The 11,320-nt window shown below is 40.4% G+C and overlaps 1 protein-coding gene across 2 annotated transcripts; it reads right to left on the reverse strand.

Moving 5' to 3' along the window:
- Positions 1-3,680: 3,680 nt before the first annotated feature.
- si:ch211-150o23.3 lies at positions 3,681-10,349 on the reverse strand. Of its 2 annotated transcripts, none has more exons than XM_034209423.1 (8): positions 9,966-10,349; positions 9,549-9,587; positions 9,160-9,468; positions 8,287-8,595; positions 7,245-7,559; positions 4,991-5,140; positions 4,829-4,900; positions 3,681-4,287 (listed from the first exon to the last, which is right to left on the reverse strand). In XM_034209423.1, exons 1-7 carry the CDS (start codon positions 9,988-9,990, stop codon positions 4,857-4,859), a joined length of 1,191 nt encoding a protein of 396 aa, XP_034065314.1. In that variant the 5' UTR covers positions 9,991-10,349; the 3' UTR covers positions 3,681-4,287; positions 4,829-4,856. The 2 variants fall into 2 exon arrangements, with proteins under 2 accessions (XP_034065314.1, XP_034065312.1); XM_034209421.1 differs by having other exon boundaries at positions 3,681-4,290.
- Positions 10,350-11,320: the final 971 nt, after the last annotated feature.

The following is an 11,320-nucleotide window of genomic DNA, read 5'->3' on the forward strand; positions in this document are numbered from 1 at the left end:
TACTAACCTTAAAATAATCAGCCAGATCTTCGTAGAGAATTTAAAAGACGTTATGATCTGGATTCTAGATAACAATTGCTCATTTGTGATGAACACATCGAATTCATATTTTTTTAAAAGACATAGAATTTATTAGAAGCCAGCTAGTGGCGCTGCTTCATTTCTGCAAAGGAGAAGACAAAAAACCATAAAGAAGAATGTCTCAAACGGAAATGGAAGTGATGTAACATTTGACGGAAGTAGCGAATGTTTTTAACATTCGGGTCAAGAAAGGAGGGCGGGGTTCAATCTCTCCATGTTTTCAAACTCCCGTTCGACTACCGCCTTTACTGACTGCGAGACAAAACGAGCGCCTCCTGGTCACTATCGGTGGGAGGAGTTATGGTTGTTGGTCTGGTTTTGGCAACCGAAACTAACAGACTAACCGAAAAAGAACAAACAATAATAACACAACACAACACAGACACCTAAACGAATTAATCTAGCCAGCAACATGTCTTCGCTAAGGAGTAAAACTGTGAAGGAGATGAGCGACCTGCTGGACGAGTACGAGATAAAGCACGGGCCTGTGGTCGGTGAGTGGCTCTCAACAATCTCATACTTTGCGCCCGTTTTTTAATCAACTCCACAGGCCTCCTCCTTACCTGAGTAAAGTTACTGACTTCACTCCTGTAGCACTGCCAGAATCTCCCTGGTTTCATGTGGACACTTGTTAATAATGTCTAAAACTACGTTTGGTTCTCAGACTCCACCAGAAGTCTCTATGAAAGGAAGCTGAAAGAAGCCATGGCCAAAGGAAAGAAAGCGAAACCATCACCTGACCAAACCTACTACAGAGAAGAGGGTAACTCATTATGTAACTTTACATATACACTCAGAACAGCAGTCAATATTAAAGCTTTACTTTTATGAATACATGTGCAGTAATAAAGTCCATTATTGTGCCAGAACTTTATAATTATCCGGTACAAATGGATTCAACAACAATTCATTCAAATGAGCCTCAGTCTTAAGGTCAAATTGGAGCAACATAATTATACATGTTATTCATGTTTGTGTCTTAATTTCAGAGGAAGTGACCTATGAATACAGAACTCCTGTAAGTATTTCTGTTCACCCTTTTATGGTTGTATTTTTCCATGACATGCCTAATAAATAAGTTATACCAAATGTTTGTATTCAATGTTTCTAAAAGCAAACATCAGTACTTATTATCACTGCTTCTAATGTTGCAGGACAGGAGTGACGGTGCGGGAGACAGGTCAGCTTTTCCATTACCCGCTCAAAACATTAAATTACTTTCTTATATTTATTGAATCAAATACAAATACTTCTTAATCACTTATTTTTCTCGTCTATCTAGTGGGTCATACATAAGGTCAAGACCGGCTTGGAGTGAAAGGGAACTTAAACATGAGTGAGTTATAACTTTATAAATATTTTTTGTTTGACTGGAAGTTGTCAGTATTCCAATATTTGAGGTTGTATCTCCCTCTCGACAGGACATCCTACTCAAACTATTCAAGACCAAAGCCTGAATACGGTGGAAAGGAATTTTCTGATGAGTAAGTATATTTATATAAAGTCAAACAGTGTCACCATCAGATCATTTCCAAATGTAGTCCGTGTCACCTTTTTGACTTTACTAAATTACTTTTGGTATCTCCATACTTTCCTTTTTAAATGTCTTACTCCAACTTTAACTTAAATGTCTTACTCCAACTTGAAACATATTGTACTCGGCACTCCTTAGTCCACTGCATTTATTAGACAGCTATAGTTACTGCGTGCTGTTAAAGATTACGTTGATAAAATATAGTGTTTCAGATTAAACTACCCAACATGATATCAAATATTGCTATACAAGCTTCACCTCAACCAGCTGCTAGAAGATCGGAATATTTCCTCCAACAATGATTTAGTTTAAAAATGTCAGAAAATAGTTTTGCTGTTTAAAATGTGGTGTAACTGACATTGAATGGCCCAAAGGAGGCAAGACCGTAATTACGTTAAAGTATGATTTCAGGTACATCATAGTAAACCAATGCTAACACCAGACTTCAGAAATCAGGGGTACTTTGTAGTGGATCATTTTAATTAGGTTCCGAAGCATAATTGATTCCATTCCCTTTCAGGCCCCACATGTACGACCTGCCGCCCACTTCCAAAAGCCCCTATTTGAAATCGACCCCCGGACCCCCTAAAGAAGCGCCGAAGGCCCCGCCGTCGTCCCGCCTGGTCCCGCTCTGGGTTCAGTTTGTGTTCTTCGTGGCTGTGGCAGTCTTCCTCTACTTAGTTTTTTCCAGTATGGAGACAAATGAACCCATCAAAGGAATAGAATGATTTTGTTTTTAAGTCATGTTCATTTTATTGGGACGTTATTCTTTATTGTGGATTTTAATTGATTGAATATATTTCGGTTAATGCCTTTTTTTTATTTTTGACATTGCTGAAATTGGGCTTTATGCAATATTTTATGCGTTTTAATTGCAGTTTTTTGCCTCCCTACAGCAACACTACTATAATAGATACTTTATAGACATATCCATAAAACAATGCACAAAATCCTTCTTACTCTTAGCTGGACAGTAGAATTTCTGAAGATCATCCACAGCACAGTGCATTTACTGCTGTTTGGCACCAAATGAAAAGTAGAGTAGAAAAAAAGACTATGCCGCACATTAAATATTTACAGACAGATATGTAAGGTCATTGGATTAGCATAATAAGATGTGTCTTTAAAAAGTGCCAATCATATATACTGTAAGTCTCAGCCACTATCAATAAATATCTCACTCTTTATCCACAACATACAATATTCTAAAGTATTACATAAAAGTGTACATCATACTTCTAAGACCCTTGTTTCAATTTCAGATTCAATCAAGAGAACATTTCTCCTGGTTTTAGGAAACTTCTTTTGTATATCATTGGCACTAACTTGGAGAAAGTGTGTATCTATAAAAGGAAAAACACCCAGACTCATCTCACGGTGTGTTAACCAATAGTTGAACGTCCAAGGTGTGACCGGCCAGAACTATTTAGCGTCCCGTTCTCGATAATAACGGTGTCTAATGGTCTATGATACTGTGTATATTGTTAATATAAAGACTGACCAAAACCTTGTACTTAACTTTATCTTGTGGTACAACAATGCTTCCTTTTGTCAGTTTCAAGAAATAATTGTAATAAAAGTACAGATGGGACAGTTTTGAAACCAGCTGTATTGCAAGTGCCTCAGTGATTTTGTAGGAATAATTGGGGTAATAATTCATATATTTTTCAGTGGTTAATGAGAAGTTGGGAAATGTTTTCGGGTATCAATCTAAAATCAAACTGTTTATACAAGCTGTAACGCTGTTAACGCTATGATTCAGTAGATATATCACACTTTGTACGACATAATCCAACCTTTCATCCTATAGTTTGATGTGTGTTTTGTATTGCGGTTACATAATTCAAAGTATTAAAGAGCTTGTATATGTAAACATTTTAAGCATTTAGTAATTTATTCAAGAGCAACAATACATTTGAAATGTTTAAATAATTGAGGATGTAAAAGTAAATGAATTGTATTATGCATAAAGTAAAACATTTGTCCTCTTGTGTATCTTGTTGCAATGCTATAAATCATCAGAAATATTTGGACTGTCAAACTAAATTAAGTGAATCTCAGAAGCTCAAACAAAAGCAGCATTTTAATCAACAACAGCTTCTATCCACCAACTTTAAGTGCAGTAATGTACAAACTGAAAATGACGTAAGATGCACAGTAGGGTTGGATTGAAGATAATAAAGAAAATCTTATAATTCTTTAAGGATCATTGATCTGAAGAAGCAAGTACATATTTAGCTAGTGGAGGTTGTTATTAGTGTTGCCTGGTAATAAATACAAAACAAGGTAATTACAGAGACCTGAGGGACTAACGTCACATTCTCACAGTTCCCATACATCTGGCGTCATGGCAGTAGCCAAATCTGAGTGAAGCTGAAATCTAACAGAAACTAGACGTTGAACTGGAAGTCCTTATTTACAGTCAGTCTTCTGTGGTCGATAGTTCAACTCTTACCATAATGCAAGGCTTAAAAGCCAATCCTATCCATTCTTCCCAGCAGAATCACTAGTCTTACATTTGGTGTGAGGTCTTTGTTAGAGTCCAGCAAAAGCTTTCTCATCCAAATGCTGCTGAACTGGGTCCGACCGAGCTTTTAGGTTGTGAGTCTCCTGCCGACTGAATCCACAATGGAAGCAGCGCGAGCCTTCTGACCGTCCACTCATCAGCGATTCTGCTGGAAGAAAAAAATACAATATACTTTACTTTAATGCACTAGTGTGGCACAATTAAGAATGTTATATTTCCTGTGTATCAGGATGCATTGATGCAAATCTCCTTTACTCTAAATATTATCCCCCTCTCCCAACTCCTTTGAAGTTCTCATCTTTTATTCTTTCACCTTTAACTTTGATTCAGACTTTTTGAAACTAATAAGCAACAAAAGATCCTTTAGTGTCAAATGAAAACAGAATACAAAGTAATCTAAATGAATAAACATAATAAAATACATGTTTCAAGTACTAGTCATCACTAGTGCTCATTGGTTTTAGAAGACACACAATCAGTTAAATAGAGATCGTCTATATGTGGTAACGGATTCAGTTCATATTGTTATACATACACCTGTAACATTTGCGACATACTTTGTTAAGCTCACACGATGAAAAATATTAAATCCTTTTTTGATTACTTGCTATTAAATCAGCAAAACATGGGGAGGCTGAATATTATTCTGTAGGCATCATATGTTCAAGAATCATGACATTATATACCTTTAGTGTTCTGTTGCCAGCACACCCGTCATAGCTTGTTAATTGATAAGGCAACATAAGTGTTGTCCACACCTGGAGACAGAAGCACAAATATTACTCTCTGTGCACATACAGGATTTCACACCACTATAGCTCAAAGGTGTTGATGGAAAATAAACCTACAGGTTCTGGTCTCTCGCTCCAGTTCAGTGGGCTTCTTCTCCTTGTTGCACAGCACCTTGGCCACAATGATTATAACGACGACGGTCACCACAAAAGTCAGGCTGGACACAATCCAGCTGATCACCATCGGACTCAGGACTGGGTCTGGGTCTGAGGGAGAGAGCAGTTATCTTTAAGTAACATACAGGATAGGCCATCGATGGGATGATACAAGTACAGTTGCAAAAGAGAAACACAAAACAAGCTTTACAAGTCAGGAATATATACATAATACCATATTGATTCATATGTACAGGGGTGCACATAACTTTCTCAGTGAGGTACTCAGATGAGTAACTGGAGTCAGTGTTTGGTACTCAACTTCTGGCTCCACTCAAAGTTATTTGATGAAGCCCTCTGTATTGCGAACGTCAACGGGGGGGGGGGGTTGCTAGTGGAGTACTTCATGAAAGTCGACGGGGGGGGGGGGGGGGGGCTAGTGGAGTACTTCGTGACCACAGAGTGTGAACGTTGTGATCAGCTGTTTTAGCGCAGTTCTCCAGTGAAGGGGGGGGGAGTCTCCCTCCGCAGCCGGTTGGCGTAGTTTTGGCACAATTCCGTTGTACAGACCAACGTTAACAGCAGCCCTGTCTGTGCACACGGAGACCGAGGGTTGCGTTCCAATAGTCCATGTAGCTTAGGAACCTTCCTAACGGAGTGAAATGACCCGGAAGTCCGTCAGTGGCAGCCATGTTAAGTGCCGTTCCAATTCTCTAAATGAAAGGAAAGGAGGTTTCAAACTTCCTTTATAACCTCCTTTAGCTTAGGAACCACTGGACCTCCCTTACCGAAAGGAGAGGAGAAAATGCTGCCCCACAATGCATTGCAGCCGCAGCATTTGCCGTCACTCAACAATCGGCCGTTCACGGAAACAACCGATTATGACCGAGAAATGATATCATGAAAGTTACAGTGCTTATTAAGCATTTTAAAACGTATGTGGTAAGTTGCCAAAGTGCTTTTTTCTGAACGTTCATCAGTATTATAATCAACAAGTGAAATATGAACGTTAGTTTTTACTGAAATGATCAAATAAAGTCAACATCTCACAGTCTTCACTGAGCTGTGTGGGGTTTGTTCAACTTTTAAAAGATGTTTGAATGGTGATATACACACTGATAGATGTTAAGGACTAAGGTTTATAATAAATACATTTGTATTGATTTTAAGATATTTTCATACAATCGTACGTATTGGGATCATTTGTATTAATGTGGACCGGAGGGAGAGGGTGACGAGCATAAGTTTCACTTTCCTTTTTTATTTAATTTCCAGCTTTGGTCCTGAAGAATATGTTTCTCTGTTGTCCACGTTCATAAAGCATAAAGCAACAGCATCAGAGCACGGTGCAGAGTCTCTAGATGAGTTTACAGTAGTCCCTCGTTCTTATTGAACATCCATGTTGTAGTCCGCTGTATAGAAACCTGTAGTTTCCATAGTTTCCCCACAGCAGCAGACGCACATTCATGACGTCCGCTGGCGCATCATAAACACGTCGGATAGTGGAAGTGCATTCGGATTCTCTAAAGTACCGCGGTCTCTTCTCCTAAGTCCTTTTGAATTCTCCTATCCACTATCCCTTAACCCCGTGACGTTTCACTCAGAGGTCAAGGAATAGGAGATAGGGTTAGAACTTAGGAGCTGATTTTTGGATTATCGGAACGCGACCCGACTCTGTCGTCCGGTGATCTAACCGCCTTCTGGAAAAGCTTCACAAGTACGTCGGTACGCAAATGCGCTTTGTGACACAAGAGACGGTACGCATTTCAGATTGTTGCCGCGCATGCGTACCGGTTATGTGCACCCCTAAATATATATGTTTTGCAACTCGGTTGTATAACACACATCACATTAATGTTGCATGGTATACATATGACCAAATGGTATCGCAATGCCATGCCATCAAACAAGGTATTATACCTAGTTCTATTTGTACTTTAAAAATGACAGTGTTTTTATAAGAACTTTTTTTATCAGTTGAATCAGTGTGGGAAAGTTTGGCTTTGTAAGGCTCTTCTTCCATTTTAACGCCCCGTTATGTAATGTTCTATTACTTTTCCTGATGTTTTAGGTTTCTTACGTGGCTTGCTTTTAGCATCAGTATCAAGATATTTAGGCAGGTATATCCAAATCACAACACTACTTTACTTACATATGTCATTCTTCTAACATGTTATTGATCTATGGTCTGTCTCTATATGAATGTCAGTGTCACCTCTGATGGCTATAGGCAGGGGCTGGCTTTCTCGGGAGATGAAGGTGCGTCCACCCATCTGGACCCGATACAGGCAGTAGTAGTAGCCCTCGTTGGAGCTCTGGGCGTCAGGGAAGGTGAAAGTGACGGAGGGGCTGAGGGCAGGGAGGGTCTGGCGCACGGTGCCGTTGGAGCGAATCAGACGCAGCTGGAAGGAACCTCCAGGGTACTGCTGGGGGGTGGAACAGGTGATGTTGAAGTTGTGGCCTTTAATGACTGAACCAGCAGGGGCCTCAGTGGACGTGTTGTACCAGTGTTGGGGAGTTAGGAGTTCCACTGTGAACCATTAAAAGAACAATTAAAAAGGTTATTCCAAAAAATACAGCGGTTTAATCATGCTTAACAAAAAAGTCCCAACTCTACTGAACTATAAAACTACAACTTTCTTTTCAACCCTTACAATTTCCCGAAATATTCTCAAATGAAATGTCCTTTTTTGTTGGGTCACACTCAAGATACTCAAGATTTTTCTAACAAGTAAAGAGCAATATTAACAACAAACTCAAAATTGAGAACATCTGGTAAGGTAAGACATTTCCATTACATGCTGAATGCTTCTGCCAATACCAATTATGATTTTGTCAACATAAATAAAAAAATGTATAATGAATGATAATTTAATTCAACACAGCGACAATGAACCAAATAAATGACAAATCATGACAACATAAATAAATACTGTGGATGCAATATCTTCTTTCTGCGTCCAGTGCTGTCACTGCATAATTTTGGTGGTACGGAATCAAACAGCTCAGACTTCACTCAATAGTCAGAAGTGGAGCTTTTTTGTTATATATAGCACACACTGTGTTATTCATTGCTTGAATTGACCACACTTAGCTCCAACACTGTTTGGAGATCCAAATAAAGTGTGGGAAATCTCCCTTCAAAGATTTATTTGGGCAGAGAACAAATGTCTCATATGTTGCACAACAATGTGCTATGATAATGAGCTCTGGTGAAACAGAGTCAATATGGATGAGACAATGCGGCCGTGACTCACCCACAGTGATGTTGATGGAGTTGCTGGGTGGAGAGCTGAGCAGCTGAGGGGGGAAGCCGCTCTTGATCCTGTACCGACAACTGTAGCTGCCCTGGTGGAAAGTCTCTATGTCGGTCAGGGTCAGCTCCACCGGGGTGGGGCCCTGCTCCGCCCTCTGAGTGACCAGCGGTGTGGACACTCCATGCTTGTACAGGTGGAAGTCACTGAGGTGGTGACCCAGCAGAACACTGCAGCCAAAGCGAACAGCCTCGCCAGGAGAGAACACAGTGTGCGGTGACAGCAGGGTGAGGGTGGGCATTAGAAGCGTACCTGCGAGGAAAGGACAGATTAATCAAAAAATGTCAGTGATGTCATCAGGTGTTAAAGTACTCTTGAAAGAGGTAGGTTGAGGTCGGGTAGGGAGGGATTTTGCAATGTTTGGTAACTCATTCTACCACCAAGGGATGACAATATTATCTGGCTCACATTTAAAGATCTGATTAGTTTTGTCATAATTCATTTACAGATTCTGTTTGTCCAGGCTGGTTTTCTTGCCGTTATGACATTGAACTAATGCCAAGGTGACACAGAGTAGGATTTATAGGTTGCTGTTTTTTTTAAAAACAACATTCAAAGTAAGCTCCTCCACCCTGACTCAACAAGGGTGAAATAGCTTGTCAGCAGTTGAAAGCCAACACCAAATGTGTTATTGTTTTTAAACAAGCTTTGTCCACTTGGCATTACGTCTTGCTTAAATTTGCTTTGCTGTGTCTGCCATTTCCGTATGCCACTAACTAGAATAGGCTCAATGAATCAACCCAGCAGAAATCACTCAGTCAACCACCTGGCAGTGGCCATTGGTAGAGAGAATGACTCAACAGAGTAGAGTCTTACCTGAGCATATTACCCCTGCATCATTCTCATGGGTGCAGTATGCGTCACTGTGGAGGACCACAGCACAGCGTGTCAGACTGGCCTCGTGTCCCGAGCATTGGACATGCCGCAGCCAGATTTCTCCGCTGCCTGCACCAAAATGTGCTTCATGAAGGGCAGATTCAGCTAAGCCACATCCAAGCTCCAGGCACACCACATGAGCTTCTCGGCGGTCCCATCCGTGGTCGCAAACAGTCCCCCACTGTTCATGGCGGAGTACCTCCACTCTGCCAGAACACTTGTTCTCCCCGTCCACTAGTCTGACCCCACCTGTGGATCAGAGGAAGATAGCTTAGAGACAGAAAGTGGAGGCACAGGAAGAAGCAAGGCTATGTCACTTCCAGGCTTACCAAAAGCAGTAACTCCATCCCACAGAACACCTAACAGTCCTGTCATGAAAACACAAACATGCAGTTGTTATTGGGCCAATTCAGATTTAAAATGTCAACAATAGCAGCTAACTTCACTCAGTTGGCTTAACACAAGCCACATGTTTTTAGGAGCATTTTAGTTAAGATTCTAGTGTTAAGTCACTCATAACATATTGATAACATCTCAAAAAGTCATACATGCGAAAAAACGCTTGTTCACTTTGCAATTAGTAACCAATGCCATTGTGCTCACTTAAATTAATTGCTAAATAATCCCGTTACATAATCAACCATAAGCTACCCAAGTTAGCGGGTCCTGCTTCAGAGTTAGCGTTAGCTGAAAACAAACTTAGCTGAACATTATTAGCTACCTGGGCTACATCCAGGCCGTCTCACCTGTTAAAAGGATACGCAGGAGCATCGTTCCTCACCCTTCCATCACACGGCCGGGTGGGAAGGATGCCAGTTGTCGTGGTGATGATGCTGCCAGCCGTTTGAAGCTAGTGACAACACAAGACATCAGCTAGCTTGTAAAATAAGAGCTAGCGGCTAACCAACTTTACTGACACTAACGGCGTAATCAACCACTGACGCTATTTATTTCACAAACAAGTAGTTCTGGTCTGGAGATAAAGGGTAGTCCGGGTGGTTGTACCATAACACGATGTCCATGAGATAACGTTAGGACAACTACATACCGCGTCAGGTCGCCATACTCATTACTCAGGTCAGGGTTTAGCTGCTAGCGGTTCTCCCTGCGGCAGACAGAGGTCAGCACCGCCGCAGCGCTGCAGTTAAAACCTTAAAACCGAAACAGTCAGGAGCTGCTGCTGCTGCTGCTACACACAGCGCGGAGGTGGACTTGGTACTAGGCCTAAATATAATGTCATTTTATATATTTACAACAGGATTATTTCAAATGTCTGCTACTTTACCCTGCTTCAATTAATTGACATATTTCACAATCAGAATGTTGTTTATTGTAATTTTTCATATACAACTATGTTTATGTTTTATTTTTTTTACATTTGAATTATCCAGAATATTTTACATCATATTTTTCATTTTCATTACATTTTCAATTTTTCATTCTCTATTCCACTTTTAAGTATTTGTATTTTAAATTAATGTCTGAAGGTCTGAACCCAGCGCCATATAGATAGTCCATGGCCCTTTCTTTTTTTCTTTTCTTTTTTTAAATCAACACTTAAAACTCACTTTTTCTCTCTGGCTTTTGTTTAATTATTTATTTATTTAGTTATCCTCAGAATTGATACTATTTTTAATATTATTAAATGTTATTAATATTATTGGGGTTTTATGGGGTTTCAGTTTTTTATGATTAGTAGGTTGAGGGCGGGGAGACCTTAGCGAAGGTTCTGACTAGACCGACTGGTTGCTACGTCTGGTTGCTTGGAGCTGAGTTGGTATAACCCTGAATAAGATTAGAACATTTTAGAAATATGAGGAATAACCTCTTGGTTTTATAAACCGTTTTGTAATTACTTCTTCATCCATTTTTGGATCTCTGCTGGGTTTTCTTTTAAAACCTTAAACCCCCCCTTGGGCTTGGTCCCTCCCCTCTCCCTCTGCGGATCTAAGGTCCGGTAGAGGGGGATGGGGCACAGAGTCGCTTATCCAGGCGGGGGAGTGCATCTGACGAAGAGATAGGTTGTTGTGCTCTCTATCTCTGTTTTCTTATCCTACATTTTTCACCCTGGACTAGAGGGAAAGCGTTCTTGGACGCCTTT

This window comes from Gymnodraco acuticeps, unplaced genomic scaffold (assembly GCF_902827175.1).
Source record: "Gymnodraco acuticeps unplaced genomic scaffold, fGymAcu1.1, whole genome shotgun sequence".
Lineage (NCBI taxonomy): Eukaryota > Metazoa > Chordata > Actinopteri > Perciformes > Bathydraconidae > Gymnodraco > Gymnodraco acuticeps.